At 41.8% G+C, this 27,063-nt stretch overlaps 2 protein-coding genes across 5 annotated transcripts; one reads left to right on the top strand and one right to left on the bottom strand.

The window, feature by feature from the left end:
- Positions 1-269: 269 nt before the first annotated feature.
- phf13 (PHD finger protein 13) lies at positions 270-9,057 on the top strand. 2 transcript variants are annotated; one of them, XM_003224335.4, is made up of 5 exons: positions 270-554; positions 5,926-6,018; positions 6,169-6,733; positions 7,107-7,151; positions 7,366-9,057. In XM_003224335.4, the coding sequence occupies exons 1-5, from the start codon at positions 495-497 to the stop codon at positions 7,590-7,592; spliced, it is 990 nt and encodes a 329-aa protein (XP_003224383.2). In that variant the 5' UTR covers positions 270-494; the 3' UTR covers positions 7,593-9,057. The 2 variants fall into 2 exon arrangements, with proteins under 2 accessions (XP_003224383.2, XP_008114447.2); XM_008116240.3 differs by lacking the exon at positions 270-554 and adding an exon at positions 730-884.
- Positions 9,058-11,841: 2,784 nt separating this feature from the next.
- Positions 11,842-26,850, bottom strand: LOC103279721 (uncharacterized). 3 transcript variants are annotated; one of them, XM_062976841.1, is made up of 3 exons: positions 26,639-26,776; positions 15,759-15,846; positions 11,842-13,827 (listed from the first exon to the last, which is right to left on the bottom strand). In XM_062976841.1, the coding sequence occupies exon 3, from the start codon at positions 13,800-13,802 to the stop codon at positions 12,669-12,671; it is 1,134 nt and encodes a 377-aa protein (XP_062832911.1). In that variant the 5' UTR covers positions 13,803-13,827; positions 15,759-15,846; positions 26,639-26,776; the 3' UTR covers positions 11,842-12,668. The 3 variants fall into 3 exon arrangements, 2 of the variants coding, with proteins under 2 accessions (XP_062832911.1, XP_016851173.2); XR_010004888.1 differs by lacking the exons at positions 11,842-13,827; positions 15,759-15,846 and adding exons at positions 16,437-17,836; positions 19,890-20,252 and having other exon boundaries at positions 26,639-26,850; XM_016995684.2 differs by lacking the exon at positions 15,759-15,846 and having other exon boundaries at positions 26,639-26,779.
- Positions 26,851-27,063: the final 213 nt, after the last annotated feature.

Here is a 27,063-nt window from a genome sequence, read left to right as displayed (position 1 = left end):
CGAATCTATCCCTTTCCGCTCTAACGCCTGAACGAGGACTGAACCGCTTTAAGCTCTTCCTTCACACGCTTTTGCAGTGGGCTAGCCCAAGTCATCACAGAAGGGGAGAATGGATAGGGTCGCTTCCGGTGCCGCTGCCTTACCGCCCCTTCTCTCTGTCATGAACACCCCTCCTTTATTTCCGATCATGGTCCCGCCCACTGAATCAGGACCGAACCACTCCCGCCTTTGCCTTCATTCTCCTTTTCCAAGTGGGCGAGACCATATCAAAATGAAAGAGGGGGGAGGAGAGAGGGATTATCCGGGTACCCAACCATTGAGGGCCGAGTCCTCTTTGCCAGGGACACCCCTCCGCCTTGGAGGTGGTTGCGCCTCCCGCCAAGCCCAGCCTGGGAGGCGGAGTCGAGGCTGAGGCGGCGAAGGAGGAGGAGCTGCCGCTCGAGGACGGACGCCGGTTGAAGAGGGAGGGAAGGCAGGCAAGTAGGCGAAGGAAGATGAGCGGGACAGGCTTCGACGAGGTGAACTCAAGCACAACCATCATGGGGATGTTTCCAGTAAGTAAATCGAGACCGGCGCCTACGTTTGTGTGGAAAGACAAGGCCGCGGGGAGAGGGAGGGGGAGGGAGAAAGAGGGCTCTTTGGCGCGAGGGAGGCCCCGCCCCTTTCCTCTCCTCGAGCCTCTCAAGGGGGGCGTGGCCCCGCAGCCGACCGTCTCGCGCCTTTTTTTTCCCCCTTTTCCAAAGCCGGCTGGGACTTAGCGCGCATGCGTGGCTGCTCCCCCCCTCCTGTTCGAGGCGGGAGTCGAGATAAGAACCGAGATAAGGATCTCTCTCTCTCTCCCTCCCCCTCCTTATTCCATCTTCGGGGCCACCAGACCTATGCAGGTGCGTGCTGACTATGAGAAACCCCTTTCCTGCTTTTCAGCAAGGGTGTTGTTGGCGGGAGATGTCAATAGAACATGCAATGGGCGAACTTGGGCCCTCCCTCCAAGCTGAGAGGGAAAAGGAAAGGGCCTGAGGCTGTTAGGGATGGTGGGAGTTGAAGTCCAAAACACCTGGAGGGAGGGTCCAAGTTCGCCTTGATAGCCTTAGCTTGCTACCGTCCCCATTTCACCCCCATCTTCCCCTCTGAAGCATTATGCCTTGATATACAGTAGAGCAGGGGTCCTCAAACCTTTTCAGTGGAGGGCCGGTTCACAGTCCCTCAGAAAGTTGGGGGGGCCGACCATGATGAAATAGTCCAAAATTAGGATTGTTGTTGTTGTGTCCCTTCAAGTTGTTTCAGACTTAAAAGGTAAAGGTTTCCCCTGACGTTAAGTCCAGCCATGTCTGACTCTGGGGGTTGGTGCTCATCGCCATTTCTAAGCCAAAGAGCCGGTGTTGTCTGTAGACACCTCCAAGGTCATGTGGCCGGCATGACTGCATGGAGTGCCACTACCTTTCTGCCAGAGCGGTGCCTATTGAGCTACTCACATTGGCATGTTTTCCAACTGCTAGGTTGGCAGAAGCTGGAGCTAATAGCAGGCGCTCAATCCGCTCCCGGGATTTGAACCTGGGACCTTTCGGTCTGCAAGTTCAGCAGCTTAGTGCTTTAACACACTTCGCCACCGGTGCTCTTCATTTCAGACTTAGGTCAACCTTAAGTCTAAAGTTTAGGACAGGGGACCCCTGATCTAGACGATTTCATAAGACCATTGGTAAGGAAAGGGACCCTCAAAGGTCATCTAGATGGTTTCATAAGACCATAGGTAAGGAAAGGGACCCTCAATTGCCATCTAGTCGGTCTCATAGGACCATAGGTAAGGAAAGTGACCTCCAAGAGCCATCTAGACCATAGATAAGCAAATGGACCTCCAAAGACCAGGTAGATTTAGGTCAACCCTAAGTCTAAAGTTTAGGACAGGGGCCAGGTAAAGGACCTTAGGGGGCCGCATCCGGCCTACAGGCCTTAGTTTGGAGACCCCTGCAGTAGAGTGTCACTTATCCAAGACTCTCTTATAATAATAATAATAAAACTTTATTTATATTCCGCCACCATCTCCCCGTGGGGACTCTGGGTGGCTCACATTGTTACAAAAGTAACAACACAAATACATTAGCACAATATACACAGGTTAACACAATTAGGTAATAAAACAAAAGTTAATACAACAGTAATAATATCAAACAACCACCAATACAATTCAGTCAAACTTCATCAGTGGGGGGGACTGCAGCAGCAATATAAAGATAGAATCATTAGATTAAAATACCCAGATAAGAGGGACCTAGTAAAATTCAGAATAGAATTATAATGAAGCTGGTCATCCAATGGCTGTCTCCAATGGCTTATCCGAGGTTCTAGATTATCCAATGTATTTTTGTAGTCAATGTTTTCAATATTTTGGTGCTAAGGTCGTAAATAACAGTAATTACAACATAGCATTACTGCATATTGAACTACTTTTTCTGCCAAATTTGTTGTCTAACATGATGTTTTGGTGCTTAATTTGTAAAATCATAACCTAATTTGATGTTTAATAGGCTTTTCCTTAATCCCTCCTTATTATCCAAGATATTCGCTTATCCAAGCTTCTGCTGGCCCATTTAGCTTGGATAAGTGAGACTACTGTAATATTATCTTCACCTCAGGAGCCCTTGGAGACAGGGAAGCAATGTATACATTGCATCAAAGAAAAGCTTCATGAGGACCACCACTCCTCTTGACGTTCCCCCAGCAACAGCGAAGGCGTCCCTTTGAGCAGCTAAGCCAGGAAATCCCAGTTGGATGGCCCCCCACGAAGGTCTGCCTTCAGGGGCAAACCAAGAATGGGCAACTTGGAAGTCCCTGAACAGACTCAGAAGTGGAGTGGGCAGATCAAAAGATAACCTGGCAAAAGGGTACTACCTAAAAGAATCCTCCACTGTGACTGTGGAGCAGAGCAGACAACTCCACACCTGCATGCTTGTCCGCAGTGTCGTGCCTCATGTAGAGAGGAAAAATTGTTTGAGGCTACAAACAATGTGATAGCTGTTGCCCATTTTTGGTCAAAAGATATTTAACCACTTATGCTCCTTCCATTTTTTAATCAGTTTTATACTAACTTATGCAATGTTTTGATATGAAATAAATACATCAACGAACAAATAAATATACAGTAGAGTCTTACTTATCCAAGCTAAAGGGACCGGCAGAACCTTGGATAAGCGAATATCTTGGATAATAAAGAGTAATTACTGTATTTATGAATTTAGCACCAAAATATCACGATATATTGAAAACATTGACTACAAAAATGGCTTGGATAATCCAGAGGCTTGGATAAGTGAGACTCTACTGTATTGTTAATAATAGGACCCCTCCCATTCCTGCTCCTTTCCCTTGCAATCCTGTGCAACTCCCGTATCCAGACCGCACTCATACATGACACACCCCAAAAGAAAGGACCAAGAAAGGGGGGCCTTCTTCGTTTCCCCTGACCTTGGCAGTAAGGGGAGAGGTGCTATACTTTTGGGGGTTCCTTCCTTCCCTCCCTCCACTCAGGTTGCATGTTTCAAAGCCAGTAAAGGTGGTCCCATTGATGATGGGCACACTGGGTGAGGTTCCTAAAGACCTTGGCCAGCACTTAAACACAATTGGCGCTGACAAAATTACAATTGTGTCAGCTGCAAAAGGACACCCTATTGGGATCTGCACGCACTGTTCGCGGATATATCACACAGTCTTAGTCACTTGGGAAGTGTCCAACACGTGATCCAATACAACAGCCAGCAGAGTGATCTTGTTTGCTGTGTACTAATCTTGTTGTGTATCAAATAATAACAATAAAACATTATTTTTACCTTGCCCTGTCTCCTCAAGGGGACTCAGGGCGGCTTAAAGTATAAGAAACACAGGCAAACATTCAATTCAAAAAATTAACATGGAAACATAAACAAAGCATAATACAATCCACACTTTACAACATCATAAATTCTTAAAAGCTCTTTAAAAAGTTTGACTAGGGATAATGATTAAAGCTAAGGTCGTATAAGCGAAGTTGAGTATTTAACACTTTGGCAATGGTATATAATGAAATGTAATCAATCTACTCCATTTGCTAAAGTGCATAGGTGGGTTTTCAGGAGCTTTTTAAAGGAGATGAGAGAGAGGGCCATTTTTAATTCTTTGGAGAGGGAGTTCCAGAGGTGGGGAGTGATCAAGGAGAAGCCCCTTTTCTCGGTCCCACCGACCATGCTTGAGAAGGGGTGTGTGGGACTAAGAGCAGGGCCTTCTCCCCTGACCACAGTGCTTGTGGCGGTCTGTATACGGAAATGCGATTTTTTTCAAATCGTCAGGTCCTGAACTGTTTAGGGCTTTATGTAATACTATAACTATATGATTATGACTCCTGAGGGGTTTTTTTTTTGCTCATCAAAGCCCTTTCAATGTCTGAATCGGTCTCTGCGCATGATATTATGTTCAACCTGAGACAAGGTTGATGGTGAGGATCGTGATCATGTCTATAAGGAACATGAGAACATGGGCTTGTGAATTTTGGTCTGGCTTTCTTATTGCTTCCTGAAAAGATGAATGTCTTCTGAATTAAAGGGAAAAACAGCTTTTTACAGTGCTTTCGACTTGAATAAAGGTATTTTTTGTCAGAGGTATTTTTTACATTTAGCCTACAATCCCCATGTTCCTTTCTATTTGGCTGTATTGCCTGCGGCTGACCAAAAATAAAGTCCTGAAAGCATCAGGTGTGTGAGAAATTTCAAGGGGTTTTTCCAGGGGTTTGACCATTAGCTCTGCATAAGCCATAAGCTTGCTTTCAGGCATAAGATGCCACTTGCAGTTTGTTCTGCCACTCTTTCCTCAAGTTTGATATTGCAGGAATAGCTTCTGTGCTCTCTTTAAACTAGTATTGATGATCTTTTGGGTGCTGAGGGAGAAAGGAAGGAATTGTGTTTTATTTGAGTTTTACATAGCTTGGATAGCACCAGTTCCTTTGCCGTGCAGGTGTTTGAGGGAGTCATTTTGTGTCTTTCTTACAGTGGTAAACAAACCTTCTTTAAGGAGTCCATTCCTTGTGAAGGGAAGCCTTGGTCTGTGACCCTTGGTTTTGAGTGGTTGCCATGGGATGCTTGGATAAGGGGGAGGATGGCAGTCCTGTGCCTTGTTATGACTGGAATTTGATCTGCTGCTTCTCTTTGTCTGCAGGGTGAGACTGCCTTGTTTTCTATGTTGGGATAAAGGATCCATCGGGAACTGCTTTGACATTTCCATGCTATTATCGAAAATGGAATAGCATTGTTATCATTGTTATCATTAAAAAGTAGCAAGAGAGTTCCTTTCCTTGGAGATTAAACCAATTCACTTCCCTTTAGGCCTTGAAGAAAATATGATGGCAAAATTGGTCTCTGTATGTGCTCCAGTAACTTCATGTATTGCTGGGTAGATTAAGTTTCAGTAACCATAACTTCCCCTGTGTAGGCTTATGGCAGGGTTTCTTCCCCACTGATCCTGCCTCCATTAGGGAAGGGGCGATGACTGTGCATTAGTGGGTGGACACATTTTGTATCTTGAGGGCCCTGAATTCAGTTGTCAATTATTGCTAGAGTTGGGGAAGACTCATAGAGAATTGCTGTTAGATATAAAAGGTACTCCAATAGATCGATTCAGTAAAAGACAGCTACATGTGTTTCAACAGCACACTTTATGTTTTTTCTGTGAACAGTCCCGTCCTAGGAGTTGTTGATAAAATTGAAAATGTGAGGTTTAGAAACAGTGAGAGCTGCCTTTGCAGGTGTGTAGGTGATATTAGTCCTGGAGGCGCTCTTTTCAAAGTATTATTATGGTTGCTTAAATGAAATGCTTTCAGCTCCAAATTGCCATGTGATTAAATTATGTTTTGTGTAATTTAATTACAACTCACATTCTAATCCATACATCTCTGTGTTTTTGTAGCCACCACAGAAAAGACAAAGAACTGTAGAAGATTTCAATCAGTTCTGCACCTTTGTGCTAGCCTATGCAGGCTACATCCCATATCCAAATGAGGTAAGATGACTTAAAAGTTCACCACTAGTGGGGATAAATGTCTGTTCTGTTATCAATTTATGTTGTAGGTGCTGATGACCCCATTTCTTTCCAGTCTGAACTTTGTGAAATGCCCTAGAAGTCACTGTTATTTTTTCTTTCCTTTTCTAGAACGAACCGTGGCCCTATAGGGGTAACATGAGCCCCCAAAACAGCACAGGCAGCACCCAGGATGGTGACAGCTGGACCTCCTCCCAGTCCTGTGATTCTCAGGCCCTGTCTGATGATGGAGGAAGTAGGAACACCACATGCAAGGGATCTGGAGATCTCTTCCTCGGCTATTCTGGTATTTCTAGTAGCTTCTGCACAAGCCGACCCCAACAAACAAAGAAAAGGAAGCCATCCACAAAAAAGCGCACCTTGGGTCAAGAGGTGGACAAGAGGATCATGCAGATAGATTTTAAGGACCTGAAGCAGGAAAAGACTGAACAAACAGAAGAGGAAATTCATGGAAAAGCAGGAGAGCTTGAATCCAGTCCCCCAAGAGAAGCATTCCAGCCGAAATCTCTCCTGGAGCAATACATAAAAGAGAATAACTGGGTCCCTGAGGTTCAGGCAGCTGAGAAATCTGAGCAGCAAGATATATGCAAGGAAGAAAGAGTCGGTCGGTCCTGTTGGAACAGCATAGAGCAAGGCAGTGAGGAAGAACTCAGCCAAGATGGCTCCCACATTGGTAGTAAGTGTGCAAATAATTAAAAATGGAAAAGAAGTAGAACTTGGATGTATAATCTCTACTCCCTATCCTTTGCCCCTCCCCATACAATACTCAGTGCTGGCCTGTTTAGCCCAAGAACTATTTACTCTTATGCAGCTGCTCCCTTAAGATTACCAGGGAGCTTTGGAGATGTGCATTAGGGAAGAGATATAATGATCTTAAGGTTTCATTCAATCTTAATTTCAAAGTGTCAGGTAACATGGGAGTTCTAATAAAACTGTCAATAATTGTTCATGAGGCTTGGTTGGCACAGAGTGAATCGTACAGTCAGGTTCGGAATACTAACACCAATGTGGTTATTCCCGTTTACATGGTCTTCTTTTTTTCTCTACAGCATTATGTGAGGAGTTTGCTGGACCCTCAGACACCAAAACAGATGGTAAGTAGAAATTCTATTCATATTGCTATCTTCCAGCAAAAGATGTATTTTGCCTGTGTTGCATTTCATGGGAGATGTTGTGAGGCAACATGCTAGAGCAATAAGAATCACAATTCTTACAAGTATTATACTGAAGGCTTTAATATGGGTGTATCAGTTGCACGTAAAGACAACTTAGGTTCTACTTTTAACTCTGTGCTGCTTTCCTTTGCAGAGGATGATGCCTGGGATCTCATCACTTGCTTCTGCTTAAAGCCTTTTGCTGGGAGGCCTATGATAGAGTGCAACGAGTGCACCACTTGGATCCACCTCTCATGCGCCAAGATACGTAAATCCAACGTGCCTGACATCTTCATCTGCCAGCGATGCCGTGATGCAAAGCAGGAGATTCGCCGATCAAACAGAGCCCGCACCATCCCTCGCAAGCGCTTCTGCGACTGACTTTGGTACGGGGGGTGGGTGGGATCTCTTTAAACATGGACTGAATCTCTGTTGGCAAGACAATCAAAATGCAGCCACTTCCCTAAGGGACAGGTGAGGGCTCCCTGCTTTCCAAGTCAATAATACACCTGTATATGTCTTATTCAAGACTGTGTGGGGAGAGGGAGACACATGATGTTCCCTTCTTGAAAGGCCTGTGAACTGTGCTGTTGAGATCTCAGGGTGTCCCTAGAGCAACAAATGCAAAGGCACCTGGCAGACCAAAGTTTTGCACTGGTTTGGTGGATTCCAGTGCACAGTGCACTAAGTCGGCCAACAGCCTTTTTGCCCTTGTGGAGATGTGAGTTGGTGCCTTTCCTCAGCAAACTAGTAGTTGTCTCACAGTGAGTTCTATGGTATGAATGGCTGCTCAGACTCTAGGTTTGTGTCCTCAGTTCTTACTTTTATCCCAGTGCTGTAATTTTTAAAAAGAGTTGAGAAGCTTTAGGGGCCCTTTCACAGAAGTAAAGCACCTGCTAAAGGGGGCAGTTGTTTTCCCATGCACACTGCCAAGTGAACAGTCTCGTGGAGCAATTGACTTCAAATTGGTACTGACTGTGGTCATTGTTCCTTATTCTTTTGATGAGCTTGTCTTATTGGCAACCTAGCTGTTCCAGGCCTTGGTCAGGTTAGTTACTAATGGGAAAAGAATGGCAATAGTCATTTAATGTAAATATTTTGTATACAGATTCCTAGACTACGTCCCAAGTGTTCCTGTTCCCCACACACCTACCCAAGAATTGCAGTTGCACTAGTGTCTTATTTGAATGGAATGCAGGAGTTGCTGAAAGAGACCAAAGCTGTTAATGGTAGAGATGCTGGTGACTGCTTCATTGGGATCTGAATGTTTGGAGTTGTAAGAAAATTAGAGGTATGGCAGTGAGCTGCACTGAATAAGCAGATTGGGTCCTGCTTTTGTTTTCAAGCTGCTTTCTCGTTGCTAAGGATATTTGCTAGTGATATTTTGGGAATGCTAAAGGAAAGCAACCTGTCTACTATGCAAATTTATTTGTTCATGGGGATACCATGCCAGCAAACTACTGCTTGTTTTGGAGAGAAGATGGGTCCACCTGCACTCTGTACCCAGTCCGCTGAACCTCTTCAATTTGACCCTACGTGCCTTCTTTTTCACACACCTCTTGCACACACCACCAAACCTTTGGCCATCCTTTTAACCGCACCCGTTTTCATTGTTTGAGGGATCCATCTCGTCCTATTAAGGACAGCCTGCTCACTTGTCATGCTGTAGGAAGAATTTGGAAAGCTACACCATGATTCAATCAGAAGTCCTTTTCCCCTTGAAGTGTTTACACTTTTATAGTTAGTCACTTTCTATTATAAAGATGTATGTAGAATATTCTGGTCTTTGTCCTGTGCTGAGTGTCTGGAGTGATATGTATAGAATAAAAGTACTTTTAAACAGTCATGTTTTTTGTTTCACTTCATGCCAATTGGGATTCAGCTGAAAAGAGGACAAAAATATAGGTGAATAACTTAACCTTCCCTGTCAAGCAAAGATACAGCCTGGAAAAGGCCTTTTCACTGAACTGCAGAAGACTGACATTTTCTGCCTTCAACCACCAGATGCTTAAATCAGTTGGGATATTGATTGACAGTGCTGTTTGATCCAGCAAAGACCTTCATGCACTAATTCCAAGTTTTCTTTTGTGAAATGTATGTACAGAGTAGTGTCAAGCACATATTTTTTCAGTGTATTTGATAAAACCTCTTGCTTCAAATTTTAAAACATCAAGGATAAGACTCCATAGAACTGGAAATAAGGTATTTTCCTTGCACTGGCAGAGGATATATGTGGATGGGATACTTCTCATACTCCACTAGTTAGGAATTTGGAAATTAGGTTTTTTTTTCTCTAACAAAGGAGTAGCCTGCTTCCAGTTTTGTTCCTGCTGCAATGTGGACTATGGTTTGAATCCCAATCCCTTTTTTTAAGACAGGGGAAAGGGAATCTTTTCAACTTGCCTGTTGTTAATTTCTCTCCTTTCCCTGCAGCACAGCACCTGATGAGACCTTCCTTTGCCATAGGGCCAATTAGCTTTAGTTTTGATGCTGGCATCCCTCTGAGGAACAGAAGGACTTAAAGATGCTGTATGATGTTTTGCCTTCAGGCACAGAAATGGCTCAACAAAAGCTTTTTAAAAAGAACCCGATTCAAACCTTGAAATAACATGTAGCTACAAAAATAAGTGGGTCATGGGTGGTGGTGATGACTGGCCCAAAGGAGTTGGAAAGTATAAGTCATCTTGACACTGAAGCAAGATGGGTGTGATCCAATGCTGTTCACCAGTGTGAACAACTGGGGAGGCCCATTGGGGGAATATGTGATGGGTTATGCTTTCCCAGTCTCAGGCCCCTTTCTATGCTGTCAAATAAAATCCAGGTTATCTGCTGTAAACTGGATTATATAGCAATGTAGGCAGATAAGCCAGTTCAAAGCAGATAATGTGGACTATCTGCCTTGATATTCTAGATTATATGGCAGTGGAGAAGGGGCCTCAGTCAATGGCCTTCCATCTTGATTGTGACAATAGATTCGACACAGCCCCTTTATACATTCATCTTTATAGCATTAGTGACAAATGACAAAGCCTGAGTGAGCAGGTTGATGTTGCAGAGACATAACTCCTCACTGCAGTTTGGAAATGAAATAATTTATAAATGGTATGCCTTTGATGTACCCTTTACAAACTGAGGAGCCAGCATGTTGTCTTAGTCTTGAGTGTTGAACTAGGACTATGGAAAACCAGGGTTCAAATCCTGACTCAGCCTTGAAAACCCAGTGGGTAACAACAGCCTTGCCCAAGATGATCGTGCCTAATTACCTCCAAAATAAATGCCAAGAAAGGATTCAACTATAGTAGCCACAAGACAGAGTTTACTTAAAATCACACAAGTCCTTGATAGCACCTCAGCTGAATGTTCAGGGTTCTCGTATCTGATCATTGCATAAAGCTCCTCCTCCTCCAACTTCTTATATAAATAAATGTAAGGCTATCAGACCTGGTGCTTTACCTGCCTTAATCTTTTTAATTGCTTCAGATATCTTATTTACACAGTAGGAGTATTCAGTTATCTTTGCAAATCAGGTCAAGGGCACGTCCTAGTTTCTTATCTTATACACTTCTCCTTTTCAACTGAAATCTAGAACATTGAAACTCAAAAGAACTGCAGGATGTTAAGGATTTATGCTGATTTTTCTTCAAGAAGATTTCTTCTCTGTACTGCTTATTAGTTTTTATGCTTTCCGCTGATTTACTCAGAACAGGCATTGAGCTATTTCCCTTAAAATTTCCTCAGTGGTTTTTTTAATGACTTATATTGGCTATGTTTGGATTCCTTACTACAGACAGCAATGTTGAAGACATGTTTATTAGAAAAGCAGAACGCATTAACGTTTTCATTTAGCTTTAGCTGCCTATAAGGTGCCAGTAAACCAGTACCAAAACAATTGCTTTTTTTTGTTACAACTTCATTGAGCAACCTATTTTATTCCATTCCATTACTTTGTTTTGCACTCCTTCCTAAACCTGGGACTCAAGGCAGTCTACAAGATTTCTAAAAATGCAGAAATACTGTATCCTAAAATTTAGGGACAGAACAAGCTTGAATTTCAAAAGGCAATGACTTCTTACATTTTTCTAGTGGCTTTCTCATCTTATGCTTTGTTGTGTGTTTTTTGTCAATTGAATATTTTTTATGTTCATGTTGGAAACTCCCAAGTCCTTGAGGAGAAGGAGCGATATATAGTTGTATTATTATTTTATTATGCTCCAGTCTTTCCCATTTGCAGTGATAAATAAACAGTCAGACCTGTTACTTGAAAACAGAAGGCTGAGAACTTCTTTCAACCAAATTCAGTTTCCAAGTTGTGTCCCATTGGTGGATGGAAACAAAGACAAAAGGGTGGGACCTCAAATATCATTGAACTACAAATATTTCAATGCTTTAGAATGGGTCACACAAAACCCAACATCCTCTTAGTGACATGGAAATACAAATCCATCGCTCGCGTATGGTTTTTGTTGTTGATAAGGAAACTTCTGCACTCAAAAGTCTTATTACATTGTGTTCAACCATGTAGGACCTCAGGCTGTATCTGTGAAACCACTAAACATTGTGTTGTTAGGAAAGGACAGTGAGAGTTAGAATGAGCAGCCCATTAACCCAGTGTCAATACTAGAAGACAAAATTGCCCAAAGTATATATATTTTTAATTGGGATATATGCTTCATTTTGTACAACAGAAGCCATGGAAAAATACAATAGTCCTCCACAATTTAACTCGTTGGCACACTACATCCTCTTTCCAAAGCAACTAAAAACTAAGCTTTGGATCTAAACAAAACTGCAGTTCTTTAAAGCTAGTTTGGTAAATATGAAAAATGGATGCTTAGGCTTATTAAGCTTCAAGGCGCCTCCCGAAGGCAAGATGGCAGTTCTCCTGTACTCAAATGGGAGTGTACAACTTTCTCAGACCATATCACAGCATCAGAAATAACTGCTCAAATGTATACAATGTGAAAAAAGGATTATACTATTCAGTAGTAAATATCTACAGCTCTACATCATACACTTGTTCTTTTTTTGACAATAGCAAGAATTTTAAATTTCGGAGGAATCTTTTGCTGCTAGATAAGCGGAAAGGCAACTGTGGAAATCTTTGCCTCATCCAGAAGCAACAAGTGCAGTGGACACATTCACCATGGACAAATAAGAAACCCAGTCACTAATCATCTAATGCAATTTCCTTGCAAATTCGATGGTCAAGTGAAAATTATGGCAATACAGGAGGCAGAAGTAAGGCTTTCTAGAACTATTTGCAAAGACATCTTAAGGCACAGAAAGGTGATCAGGTTCAAGGCTGAAGGCTTCTCTTCTAAACAGAGGATCTACAGATTCCTCAAAGCTTAGGGATTTTACATTTTGAACTACACTGCCCAGTATTCTGGCTGAAGGTTCTGGGAGTCGTAGTCCAAACAAGTAACTATTTCCAAACTTTGGGCTCTCTTAGCAGCTTTACTCTTCTTTAGCCCGTGCAGCAACAGTTTTCTCCTGCACATGAGGGACCACAGCCTCGGTGTAGAACTTCTCTAGTTTGGGAACTGTATTCTCCCAGAAATCTGGATCAAAATCGACCGGGGCAATTGCAGTCTCCTTGTTGGTGTAAACCACAAGGTCTGCTTTGTCATGGCCAGTGACTCCCATCTGGCACTGCACCTGGGTGTAATAGGGATGGGTCTTCTTCAGTGAGTAGGAATCCCCCTTCTTCTCCAGGCAGAAGGCTTTGTCCTTGCAGGCCTCTGTCACCGTCTTATCTCTGTGCTTGTAAGGACACTTGACCTCCACAATCCCAATCTCCTTGCCAGTTTTGGCTTCCTTGAGAATCCCATCGGGGCTGGCGCCCAGCCAGGGCTTCTCTTTGTCGATGAAGAGGCCACAGTCGTCCACTTTCACGGCCTTGTGGCTCTCGCGGGACTTGAGGGCTTCGTAGGACTCTACGGCTTTCTTCTCATTCCGGATGCCCCAAGACATGGCTGGGGTCTGAACTCGGGGGCCGGACCGCGTCACATCTTTCAGGTACGACTGAGGCACTTCGGAGGTCCGCCCATTGGCAAACTTGCTGTTGGCAATTTTGGAAGCCACGGAGGCCGTGATGCGGTTTTCCCTACACAGGTACCATTCTGGGTTGTTCCGCTGACCCCGGGTCTTCTGCTCTATTTCAACCACCTTTTCTGCGGAGAGCGGTGGTGGCAGGTGACATGATTTGCCTTGAGTTTGAGCAGATTTGCCTTGGGTTTTGGGAGCTGCCTGCAGAGTGCTACCAGCAGCTTTGGAAGAAGAGCTGGTTCCTCCAGCAGCCGTGGAGGTCTTGGCTCTTGTGGCACGGCTACTCCACCCATCTCCTTGCTCCCCACCGTATGTAGTTGTGGATCTAGTTTGGTCTGTTCCTCTGACACTTGGGGTATAGGCTTGCTTTCCCCCCTGCCTGACACCTTCGCTTTTAGCAGCTGAGCTGGCCTTAGTTCCCCGGCTTGCAGAACTAGACTTGGAGGAAGCGGAAGACGGAGGGGCAGCCGGGGCTACTTTGGGCGCCGTGGCAGCAGGTCGTGGAGATGAGACGGCAGCAGAGGTTTTCCTAGGCCTTCCCATGGCTTCTAGGGGACGGATTCACAATCTGTAGGTTCAGAAAATAAGAGGGTTGAGAGATGCAAACAGCTTGGAAAGACACACCACCTCGGTGGTTTCCTATTCCTCAGAAAGGGTCGTCTCCATTTAGAGGCCAAGAAGGTCCGTTTACGTTTTGATATACATTTACAGATTTTGACTTTTGTGGATTTGATTTAAATCCTTTCTTTTGGAGTATCTAGCTCCACCAGTGTGACTTCCTCCTAAAGGCAACAACACTGGAAGATTTAGACCTCTTCTACACTGCCATATAATCCTGATTCTCAAAGCAGATGATCCACATTATATGCTTTGTACTGGATTATAAGAGTCTACTGGATTATAGGTTTATACTCTAGGTCAAAGCAGATAATCTGGATTTTATATGGCAGTGCAGAAGGGGCCTTAGAGATTCCTAGATAGCTCACTGTTCTCTCAAGATATATATATATACAGTAGAGTCTCACTTATCGAACATAAATGGGCCGTCAGAATGTTGGATAAGCGAGTATGTTGGATAATAAGGAGGGATTAGGGAAAAGCCTATTAAACATCAAATTAGGTTATGATTTTACAAATTAAGCACCAAAACATGTTATAAAACAAACTTGACAGAAAAAGTAGTTCAATACGCATTAATGCTATGTAGTAATTACTGTATTTACGAATTTAGCACCAAAATATCACAATGTATTGAAAACATTGACTACAAAAATGCGTTGGATAATCCAGAATGTTGGATAAGTGAGTGTTGGATAAATGAGACTCTACTATGTGTGTGGTGTATGTGTATGTGTGTGTGTATATATATGTGTGTGTGTGTGTGTGTGTGTGTGTATAATATATATATATATATATATATAAAGGTTTTCCCCTGACATCAAATCTAGTCCTGTCAGATTCTGGGGATTGGTGCTCAACTCCATTTCTAAGCCAAAGAGCCAGCGTTGTCCGTAGACACCTCCAAGGTCATGTAGTCGGCATGACTGCATGGAGCGCCATTATCTTCCCACCGGAGCCATACCTATTGATCTACTCACAATTTCATGTTTTTGAACTGCTAGGTTGGCAGAAGCTGGAGCTAACAGCGGGAGCTCACTCAGCTCCCCAGATTCGAACCGCCAACCTTTCGGTCAGCAAGTTCAGCCACTCAACGGTTTAATCCACTGTGCCACCAGGGGCTGGCTCTATATATATAAATTCAGGGCTTTAAAAAAAGGTCCTACACTGCTGCAAACTGTTTTTAACTGTGAACTTGCATGCTCCGTTTAAATATAGGCTGAGCATCCCACAACTAGGATTCTGACATTCAAAATACTCAAACCCAAAACTGCCCAGTTGAATAGCATCTCTGATGAAACATAAACTTTATTTCCTCTGCAAAATTATTTAAGATGTGGTATACAAAATGACCTTCAGGGAATGTGTATAAAACATATATAAAACAAATGTATTTCATGTAAGACCTGGGTCCCATCCCCAAGTCTTCTATCATTAGAAAAAAGGCAAAATCCTGAACACTTCTTGTCCCAAGCATTTTGAATAAGGGATGCTCAAACTGTACAAGCCCATCGCTTGAACAGGTGTTTGGCATAAAGGTATCCATAGAGGATTCATTGTTAATCCAGATTGCCTCTTAATTGAGGGAAATTGGGGGATTAGATACCATAAAGAGGGTCTTTGCTCTTTTAACAATATCTCTTGCAGGCGCAACAGAAATGGCAATCCTTCTGGTTCTTCTCTTCAGCAGGCAGGTGAGCTTTACATCACAAAAGAGAGGAAATTGGCCCTTGATGGGGGTCATCATTCTGGGGGATTTTGAAACATCTCGAAGGGAGGCAACAAAGGTCCTTCTATACAAGACTTGAGAGTATGGGAGGAACAGAGAAAAAAGGCAGACCATGATTTTGAGAACTGTACCTCAAGTGCAATTTTACTTACTGCTTCAGCAACAGGTCTTTGCAAATCCTTCCTTGAACCAAAGGCCCTTAATCAATATTTTTTTCTTTTCTGTCTTTCTTTTTTTCCCCTGTAACAAAAAACCAGAAAAAAGTAAAGAAAAAGAAATCCTCCCTATTGCCAACTGCGTGTATATGTTTAGCTTGGAGAAAAGACTGAAAAGTGACATGATGACCACATCATGATGGCTACAGGTTGAACGTCTCATGTCTGGAAATCCAAAATATTGTCCACCTGGGTGGACACCTTTGCTTTCTGATGCTACTAATATACAAAAAAGTGTTTCATGCACAAAACTTAAAACTGTATATAAAATTACCTTTAGGGTGTGTGTATAAGATCACAGAATCTTAATACAGTAGTAAAAAAAATTACAGTAGAGTCTCACTTATCCAACATAAACGGGCCGGCAGAATGTTGGATAAGCGAATATGCGAATATGTTGGATAATAAGGAGAGATTAAGGAAAAGCCTATTGCACATCAAATTAGGTTATGATTTTACAAATTAAGCACCAAGACATGTTTAACAACAAATTTGACAGAAAAAGTAGTTCAATGCGCAGTGATGTAATTACTGTATTTATGTAGTAAATAGTAGTAATTACTGTAGTAATTACTGTAGTAATTACTGTATTTGTAGTAATGTAGTACAATGTAGTAATTACTGTATTTATGAATTTAGAACCAAAATATCACGATGTATTGAAAACATTGACTACAAAAATGCGTTGGATAATCCAGAACGTTGGATAAGCGAGTGTTGGATAAGTGAGACTACTGTAGTTGGAAGAGACCCAAGGGCCATCCAGTCTGACCTCCTGCCATGCAGGAAAATACAATCAAAGCACTCCTGAAAGATGGCCATCCAGCCTCTGCTTTTAAAACTCCAGAGAAAGAGATTCCACTATTATCCTAGAGATGTTCAGGAATGAATGAATTTCACATTTAGACTTGGGTCCCTTCTCCAAGACAGCTCTTTATGCTGGACAGGCAGTTCCTAAGTTATGAACAAGGTTGTTCTTAAGTTGAATTTGTATGTCTGTAGGAAGAGGTACATTTTAAAGTATAACTCCAGCCCAAAAAATATATTGTTTAGCTTTGTGTGTATGGAGCCCCATTGGTGAAGTTTGTTAAAAGCGCTGAGCTGCTGAACTTGCAGACCGAAAGGTCCCAGGTTCAAATCCCAGGAGCGGAATGAGCGCCCGCTGTTAGCTCCAGCTCCTGCCAACCTAGCAGTTCGAAAACATGCAAATGTCTGGCGGGAAGGTAACGGCGCTCCATGCAGTCATGCCGGCCACATGACCTTGGAGGTGTCTACGGACAATGCCGGCTCTTCGGCTTAGAAATGGAGATGAGCACCAACCCTCAGAGTCAGACATGACCGGACTTAACGTCAGGGGAAACCTTTACCTTTACCTTTACCTTAGCTTTGTTTGTGTTAGGTTGCCTCTGGTGTGAGATAATTGGCCATCTGCAAGGACGTTGCCCAGAGGACACCCAGCTGTTTGATGTTTTACCATCCTGGGGGAGGCTTCTCTCATGTCCCCAGCATGGGGAGCTGGTGCTGACAGGGGGAGCTCACCCAGTCTCCCCGGATTCGAACTGGTTGGTCAGCAGTGCTGCTAGCACAAGGGTTTAACCCACTGCGCCACCACAATGACTTTTGTAGGAGATGTGTATTTGAGACCATTGATGTACCAGGAAAATACTAAATTACTTTTTATTACAATCAATAATTAATTCTAGTTTAATGTTTGTGTATTTTTAAATTGCATTTCATTCATTTTTACGGCAAGGCGCTTTGAGTCTCTTCTGTAGAGAGAGAAAGCAGTATATAAATAAACAGGCCTTGGGCAAGTCAAACTCTCTCAGCTTCAGAGGAAGGCAATAATAATAAATGCATTGCATTTTTCAACTTCATGGGTTGGTTTGATGGTTGATTTATTTTTGCTATAATTGTTCTTATTTCTCTGTTTTTATGTTATTGTTTATGCACTTCTATGTACCATGTGTGTACTTAGTATGTTCAAATTTTATATTTTAACTATGTTGACTGGGCTCATTGATGACCGTCACCCCAGCTTTCAAATTGATTTAAAAACGCAGCGGAGAGTTCCGTGGATCGCTCACCAAAGGAACGGAACGGGACCGCAGCAGACTATTATTAAGAGATCTTTTTTTATTTCACTTTCCCCTTCCCTGAACTATGTAACAAAATCCCCCAATAAAAGTAGCATTTATTTTAACAATAACACTCTCTATCTGGTTATTTTGTATCTTTCTCTGACTCCTTCCTTTGCATGCAATTTCTCTCTCTCTCGCGTCCCTTTAACTCCGGCTGAGGTTTTCTCCGCCATAGATTAACATGGCGGACGATATAAATTGGCTCATATCTCTATCAAAATTACCCCTAGAACGCTCCTCTTTTAGTCCTAACCCTTTCTAAGGCTCCTGACTCGAAGACAACCAGCGGAACCGGAATCGGTCCAGTTTTCGGCACCTCAACAGCTGACTGTCAAACGGGACCGACGGCTCCTTTCAAGCTAAACTGCTGCCTTATCCCGGACTTTCCTCTCCCCGCGGCCCGCGGAATGGTTTTAAGAGATCCCTAGCCCCTTTCTGTGAACTGGGGATGGGGGGGGATCGCTCTCTCGCTGGGGAAACATAGTTCTCCAAGAACCCTTACCCTCTCTACAGCTGCCAGGGGGTGCCCGGACGGATGCCCTCCACGTTTCATTCATACCTTCATAATTTTATGAAGGAGAAGAACACCCTTCCCCAGACCTACCCCTGGACTTATGAAATCCTATACTTCCAAAGACTGCAACCCACATGTGCCTCTTCCCCATGCCATCTCTACGAATTCCTCCCATCACAGATGAACTCTTTTTCCTCATGTATCCATGAATTTTCATATTCTATGTACTTGGACACTCTCATGACTCACTGTTGTATGAACTTCTAATCGTTGGGCTAACTTCATGAATTGTGAAATCATGCTGCTAGAACTCCACTTCTATATTGGGTTCCCCAGATGTTGTAAACTTCGTTCTTATCAAATGTTTTCTATTGTTTATATCATTCATGATTCCCCTCTATGCAATGTCACCCACCTTTATGGATTCTCCTTTATTTCCTTGAAATCTATCTATCTGCCTATATGTATTTGTACTCTTTGGGATCCCCGGAAAATATGTATTTTTTCCCAGCAGGGTTTATGTTCCAACTTTATTTTAATTTTCATTCTATCCCATATAATTGTCAAATCATGAAATCAAATGGGAAATATTATGACCCCAACGTGAACCTTAGCCCTATGACCCAGATCTCCCTTCCCAAAAACAAAAGGATAATCTGCCACCGTTTAATCCAATCTCATTCCGATCGCATGGACAATATAGGGCTTGAGTCACCAAATTCCTAAAGGTGACTCGCCCCCAAGGCAAACATTGTCATATCCCAGGCCAGGACGCCTCAGGAAGGCACCCTGGGGGGGCCCGTCAATGACGGCTCATCACCACCCTTCTTTACTTCCCGTCTGACACCCCAAAGACATATCTAAGATCTGTGAACGTGACAGGACCCCGGACATCCTTGATGGGTGCCATTAATTCCTTTAGAAATCGGCTGGGCCAGAATTAATCTGATATTTCCTGTCCTGTCACCTCATTGTTTCAATAGCTCCCGCCTCCTCCTCTCTGATTGGCCCGAGGGGGGACAAAAAGCGGCTCCCCATTGGGCCAGCAGAGCAAGGCGGGAAACGAAAGCCCGCCTCGTTCAACCTCTCAGCCTATCCACGATCAGATGGGCGGGGAAGCGGGGCGGGAAATTCAAAGGGCTGTCAGACCGAAACATTGTATAAATATGGCTTTATTTGAAAAATATGTTACGCTAGTAGATTGAATGATCGCTATTAGCGTCCTTTTCAGCTGAATTGCTCAATAAAGACTCCTTGGCGGATTTTCCTTCACCTTTGGCGGACCTTCTTCATTTCAGGCTTCAGGTTGTATTGCGGCTTATATTCTCCTTTTGGCTTCGCCAAGGTCCGTTCCCTCAGGACCGGGTCGGGTCTCTCCTAAAGGGCCCGATCCCCTAAAGTGCGGTCGACAACATCATCCCCATGTAAGTCAACCCAAGTCCCTTCGAGGAGATGGAGGTGGGGTACAAAAAGGTTGTTGTTGTTGTTGTTGTTGTTGTTATTGTTGTTGTTATTATTATATTGCTTGCTTCTCCGTGTGGCTCAAGGTGGGGCACAACATCATTAAAACAAGAGATAAAACACTACCAAAACACATGTAACAAGACAATACAAATTAAAATCCACTAATGAAAAGCAGATTAAAATTCCCAACTTTAAATTGACTGGGTAGGTCCGTCCAGAAGAGATGGGTCTTCAGTTGCTTCTTAATTTCTGAATCTTTAGCAAAAAGCAGTTCCCCTCTGGACAAAACCTCTCAAGAAGTTTTAGGGTCACCTTAAGTCAGAAAGATTTGAAGGCAAACAATAACAACAAAACAGGAACAGAACGCATGTATGCACCACAGGAAAGGAAAAGCTTTTCATCTGCACAGGAAAAATACTTTTAGGTATTTCAAATGTTGGATATGAATGCTCCCTATTATTATTATTATTATTATTATTATTATTATTATTATTATTATTGTTATTGTCATTATTATTATTCTTCTTACACAAATACGGAGTCAGTTCATCTGCAGTTGCCCATGACTTGAGGACACACAACAACAGATATCCAAGTAAGTGTAAACAATTCCTTTCCTGAAACACAAAGTCCTGAGAGAAACTGAAGCTACAAAAACACTGCGAATTTCCCACTGTAGACAAGAGAGTCTGGAGATAAAGAATATAAATAACTTCTGCTGAGAAGCACGGTGTAGTGGTTCAGATGATGGAATTTACACTGTAGAAATAATGCAGTTTGATACCACTTTAACAGCCGTGGCTCAAGGCTAAGGAATCCCGGAAGTTGTAGTTTTGCAAGGTCTTTTCTGTCAAGGAGTTCTGGGACTTCACCAAACTGGAGATCCCAGGAATCCATAGCACTGAGCCATGGCAATTAAAGTGGGAGCAAACTGCATTAATTTTGCAATCTAGATGCACCCTAGAGCCCAGAATTCGTAATCCAAATGTCTGAACAGCACCAAGCTTTAGAAGCCTCCACAGTCTTGTTATTTATTATTTTAGTGTTATTTTTCTTCCCGTTGTTATTGTAGTTTTAATGCCTCTCTTGTGGTTTGAATCCCACCACCAGGACCCTCTAGTGGTTGGGGAGTGACTAGAGATAATAATTGGAACAAACAGAATAGGGATTTTTGATATATTCAGTGGGGACAAGTCTCTCCTTCCTTAGAACTGCCACAAGGATACAAAATGATGTCTACGTTTGGATAAGTTCCATCAGTTTAATGGGTCAGTTCTAGATTATTACTCTGAAGGCATCACATTTGGGGCATCACATGAGAAAACATGCTTCAGAAGGAAAAACATGTTGCTTGCTGAAATGGAAAGCAATAGGACAAGAAGGAGATTCCTTTACAAGGAGATCGATAAAGGCTCCTGATGCCATTATTAAGTCTGCATTTTGCTTGCAATACAGGCAGAATCTGTGCAAACAGGAAGATGGCCCATGGCATGATTGGGAATAAAAAGAGGAAAATAACTAGGTTGCTGTGAGTTTTCCGGGCTGCATGGCTATGTTCCAGAAGCATTCTCTCCTGACGTTTCACCCACATCTGTGGCAGAGGTTGCCATATAAACCCCTCGGCAAGTGGGGTTTATATATCTTTCTCCAGGGTGGGAGAAAGAACACTTGTTAGCTTGAGGCAAGTGTGAATGTTGCAACTGGCCACACTGATTAGCACTGAATGGCCTTGCAGCTTCAAAGCCTGGCTGCCTCCTGGCTGGGGGAATTCCTTCTTGGAAGGTGTTCACTGACCCTGATTGTTTCCTGTCTGGAATTCCCTGTTTTACTCTCACTTCTGCAGGAGTCTACCATATACCATGCAGTTGGGAACAAATCTACATAGGGACCACCGGACACAGCATTGCCCAAACACAAGTCAAGGAACATGAAAGGCACCGCAGACTAATTTAACCAGAGAAGTCAGTCATAGCAGAGCACTTGACGACCCAACCTGGACACAACATATTATTTGAGAACACAGAAATGCTGAACCACTCTTAACAACTACCATGTCAGACTACACAGAGAAGCCAATGAAATCCATATGCATGTGTGGACAATTTCAACAGAAAGGAAGAAACCATGAAAATGAACAAAATCTGGCTACCAGTATTTTTTTAAAAAAACTCTAAAATCAGGACAGTAAATAAAGAACAACACTCAGAAGACAGGGGAATTTCAGACAGGAAACAATCAGGGCCAGCTAACACATCCCAACAAAGGATTCCCCCAGGCAGGAAGCAGCCAGGCTTTGAAGCTGCAAGGCCATTCAATGCTAATCAAGGTGGCCAACTGCAACATTCACACTTGCCTCAAACAGACAAGAGTTCTTTCTCCCACCCTGGACATTATTCCAGAGATATGTAAACCCCAGACGTCACAACTTCTGAGGTTGCCTGCCATAGATGTGGGCAAAACATCAGGAGAGAATGCTTCCAGAACATGGCCAGACAGACCTGAAAACTCACAGCAACCCAGTGATTCCGACCATGAAAGCCTTCGGCGACACAGTACAATAACCACAGGTGATCATAAGAGTCATGCTGGAGGATGTAGAGATTTCTAAAGAGGTGTTTTCTCAGGTACAAAATAATAGCAATTATATTATTAAGCTTTTTAGGGATCGTGTGCTCCAAACCAAGCAAACTGTACTTTTCCAAGATTTAGCTAAACAATTATGTTTTATACTACTTTATCACTTGATTTTAACTTTTGTTTTGTATTGTATCATTGTGTTTTAATCCGTTTTATTTTATTCTGTTTTTGTTAAACTGATTACTTATGTTTGAATCATGTTTGTGTTTTGTTCTTTGAGCTTGGCCCCATGTTAGCCGCCCTGAGTCCCTTCGGGGAGATGGAGGCGGGACAGAAAAACAAATAATAATAGTAATAATAATAATAATAATAATAATAATAATAATAAAGCTGACAAGGAGAAGACCTGGCTATGGCTCACAAATGGGACCCTGAAGAAGGAGACAGAAGGCCTGATCCTTGCAGCCCAGGAGCAAGCCATCAGAACAAAGGCAATTAAGGCCAGGATCGAAAAAATCAGCTGATGACCCAAAATGCAGATTGTGCAAGGAAGCTGACGAAACCATTGATCATATCCTCAGCTGCTGTAAGAAAATCGCACAGACAGACTACAAATAGAGGCAGAACCATGTGGCCCAAATGATCCATTGGAACTTATGCCTCAAGTACCACCTCCCAGCAGCAAAGAACTGGTGGGATCACAAACCTGCAAAAGTATTGGAAAATGAGCATGCAAAGATACTGTGGGACTTCCAAATCCAGACTGACAAAGTTCTGGAACACAACACACCAGACATCACAGTTGTGGAAAAGAAAAAGGTTTGAATAATTGATGTCACCATCCTAGGTGACAGTCGCATTGACGAAAAACAACAGGAAAAACTCAGCCGCTATCAGGACCTCAAGATTGAACTTCAAAGACTCTGGCAGAAACCAGTGCAGGTGGTCCCGGTGGTGATGGGCACACTGGGTGCCATGCCAAAAGATCTCAGCCGGCATTTGGAAACAATAGACATTGACAAAATCACGATCTGCCAACTGCAAAAGGCCACCCTACTGGGATCTGCACGCATCATCCGAAAATACATCACACAGTCCTAGACACTTGGGAAGTGTTTGACTTGTGATTTTGTGATATGAAATCCAGCATATCTATCTTGTTTGCTGTGTCATACAATTATTATTATTATTATTATTATTATTATTATTATTATTATTATTATTATTATTATTATATCTGTCTGCACTGACCATACAATGTAGTTCAAACTGCATTATATGGCAATATAGATGGGGATCTAGCATCTCAAATAAACCTCAGAAGGAATTAATCAAAAGCCAACAAGATCCGAAATATTTTTGCAGTTAATTAAACTTTCCCCATGTTTTTAGGATAAAACCAATTAGGGAATGGCATTTATAACCCAGAAAGATCACAATTACATAGTGTTATATGGACCACAAGGATGGATCTCATTGAAAGTAGAATCCAGAGTGTCCCCCTCCTCAATTACAGAGATCAAAGAGAAAAACAAAGGCCTGGGTCATTTGCCCGGATATTGATGATGATAACCCTTGAATTGAATTGGCCAATTAGAGCCTGAATAGCCATGGCTATCTCACACTTTGGGATATTGTACAAGCCGCTTTAGTATTGATCTGATAGAAAGTTTAAAAAAGGAATTATCTTTAGGATGAACTGATTTTAGTTCCAAAAATAATGGACCACTTCATCTGATGTTTACAAACATAAATTCCTTGGATTGATTGACTGAATGTATACTTCCATCTCTGTAACTAAATGAGGGAGTCAAAACATCTTCTCTACTTGAAACTCATAGATTATTTTTTTTCACTTTTTTAAAAAACTTTTTTTTCACTTTTTTCACAGTTTTTTCACTTTTTCAGTTCTCCATGAAGACCTGACTGTCAGAAAACCCATTTAAGACTAAAGAGATCCTTGCCAAGTAGATTTAATTGCTATGACTGGGAGGGGTGGGAGAGAGCAAAAGGGAAACGAAACTGATCTCGGTGCCTGGATTTTCAAGGGTGACTAAAAGCATTGCTGCAGAGACACGCCTGGACATAGCTCTTTCCAAGCTGTTTTTGAACCGACTGAATTTCCATTTGCAGTTCTTGAAACTTAAGTAACAACTTGCCTAAGAAAATCCTATAAAATACAGGAAGACACACATAGACAAGCCATAATTCAAAGACGTTGCCATATTGGTCCAGAAATCTTGTAGCACCGTAATTCAAAAATATATTTCAAAGACGTAACCCTGTTAGTCTGGAATAAAAGAGACCTTGTTGTACTTTAGAGAGCAATTGAGAGAATGAAGCTGGTAGCATCATGCTATTAACTCTGTTCTGTGAGTTAGGGTACATCTACACTGCAGAGTTAATGCAGATTGACACCACTTTCACTGCTAAGGCTGAATACTATGGAATCAAGGGAGTTGTAGTTTTATCAGACCTTTATTCTTCCCCGCCAAAGAATCTCAGTCGCAGCAAACTACAAATCCCAGAATTCCATAGCATTGAGTCACGGCTGTTAAAGTGGTGTCAAACTGCATTAATTCTACAGTGTAGACACACCTTTAGTCTCCAAGATGCTACAGCAGCCATGGGCAAACTTCAGCGTTCCAGATGTTTTGGACTTCAACTCCCACAATAGTCAACCTCTGAGGATGACTGCCATAGATGTGGGCAAAACGTCAGGAGAGATTGCTTCTGGAACATGGACATACAGCCCAGAAAATTCACAGCAACCGAGTAGTATTATAATTAATGTATTAGTATTATTATATTACAATATTAGGTAAAGGTAAAGGTTTTCCCCTGACGTTAAGTCCAGTCGTCTCTGACTCTGGGGATTGGTGCTCATCCCCATTTCTAGGCCGAGGAGCCGGCGTTGTCCATAGACACCTCCAAGGGCATGTGGCCGGCATGACTGCATGGAGCCCTGCTAAAAATTATTATTTTGTATTACTATTAGTATTATATTGTATTGCATTACAATACAATATAATATATTATTAGCATAGCACTACGTATTATGTTATTATATTGTACTATACAACATTAGTTTTATATATATATATATATATATATATATATATATATATATTATATATTATTATATTGTACTATAGTACTATAGTATATCACAATAAATATAATACACCACCAGTATATTATACTGTAAGAATCATATAATATGCTGTACTACATAAGTTGTAGTATATATAATATATAATAATATATTATATATATTGCATTATTAATAATTATTAATATTATTTAATATGTTAATATATATAACATTATATCTTATATATTAATATATACAAGATATTAATACTAATAATTATTACAATTATATACATTTGTATTATTATATTACAATATTATTTCTGTGTATATATATACACACACATATATATGTTAATAATTATTAATATTATTTAATATATTAATATATATTATTAATATGATATGCAATATACTAATACTAATAATTATTAAAATTATATATATTTGTGTTATTAAATTACAATGTTTATATATATATATATATACACACACACACACACACACACATATATATACATACAGTAGAATCGCACTTATCCAACATTCTGGATTATCCAATGCATTTTTCAAAACATTGTGATATGTTGGTGCTAAATTCGTAAATACACTAATTACTACATAGCATTACTGCGTATTGAACTACTTTTTCTGTCAAATTTGTTGTATAACATGATGTTTTGGTGCTTAATTTGTAAATTCATAATGTAATTTGATGTTTGATAGGCTTTTCCTTAATCCCTCCTTATTATCCAACATATTCGCTTATCCAACGTTGTGCCGGCCCGTTTAGCTTGGATAAGTGAGACTCTACTGTAGGTATATATATATATATATATATATATATATATATATATATATATACTGTATATATCATACATATGCGCATATCAAATATATATTATATTAATAATTGTTAGTATTAGTATATTGTATATATTATATTAATATATTAAACAATACAAAGAAGCAAATAAAATACCTCTTCCTCCATTGCAATGATATGGGCAAAAGAGCAATATACTCACCTATAGGTCTGCTCCTTCTTCACCCCCGCAAACAGATTGGTACCTCCCCCCCGCGCTCAACGAAAGAAAAGTGAAGCCCGCCTGTTCCATCCGCGGGCGGGAAATAGGGGTGGGCGGGGCAAGGATAAACTTCGCATGCGTCAAGCTTAAGGCAGCAGGGGACGCTTTTCCCCTTTTTTCCTTTTTCTCCGCCCCTTTTTCTACGTCAGAGCATGTGGGCGGGGTTTAGAGCAAGCCGGAAAGTCCCATTCGGCTCTTATGTTTCTTTGAGGAATAGAAGGTTCTAACCAGGAGAGGGCGCTGTTGGGCCAACTATCCCATTAGTCAAGTTTTTCAGTATTGCCAATGAAGAGAGTTGTTTACTCAGAGAGGCCTTGCTATTTTGAGGCCTGTTTGCTGCTGAGAAAAGAGGGTGAAGAACCAGG

This window comes from Anolis carolinensis, chromosome 3 (assembly GCF_035594765.1).
Source record: "Anolis carolinensis isolate JA03-04 chromosome 3, rAnoCar3.1.pri, whole genome shotgun sequence".
NCBI classification, from domain to species: domain Eukaryota; kingdom Metazoa; phylum Chordata; class Lepidosauria; order Squamata; family Dactyloidae; genus Anolis; species Anolis carolinensis.
The sequence above is the reverse complement of the archived record's forward strand: the minus strand, read 5'-3'. Positions and strand labels throughout refer to the sequence as shown.

Bases quoted from the DNA above. Each gene is read 5' to 3' on its own strand.
- phf13 (XM_003224335.4), top strand. From the start codon at position 495: ATGAGCGGGACAGGCTTCGACGAGGTGAACTCAAGCACAACCATCATG. The intron at 6,734-7,106 runs GTAAGTGTGCAA...TTTTCTCTACAG, and splicing joins AGATGGCTCCCACATTGGTA to CATTATGTGAGGAGTTTGCT. The intron at 7,152-7,365 runs GTAAGTAGAAAT...TTTCCTTTGCAG, and splicing joins CTCAGACACCAAAACAGATG to AGGATGATGCCTGGGATCTC.
- LOC103279721 (XM_016995684.2), bottom strand. From the start codon at position 13,802: ATGGGAAGGCCTAGGAAAACCTCTGCTGCCGTCTCATCTCCACGACCT.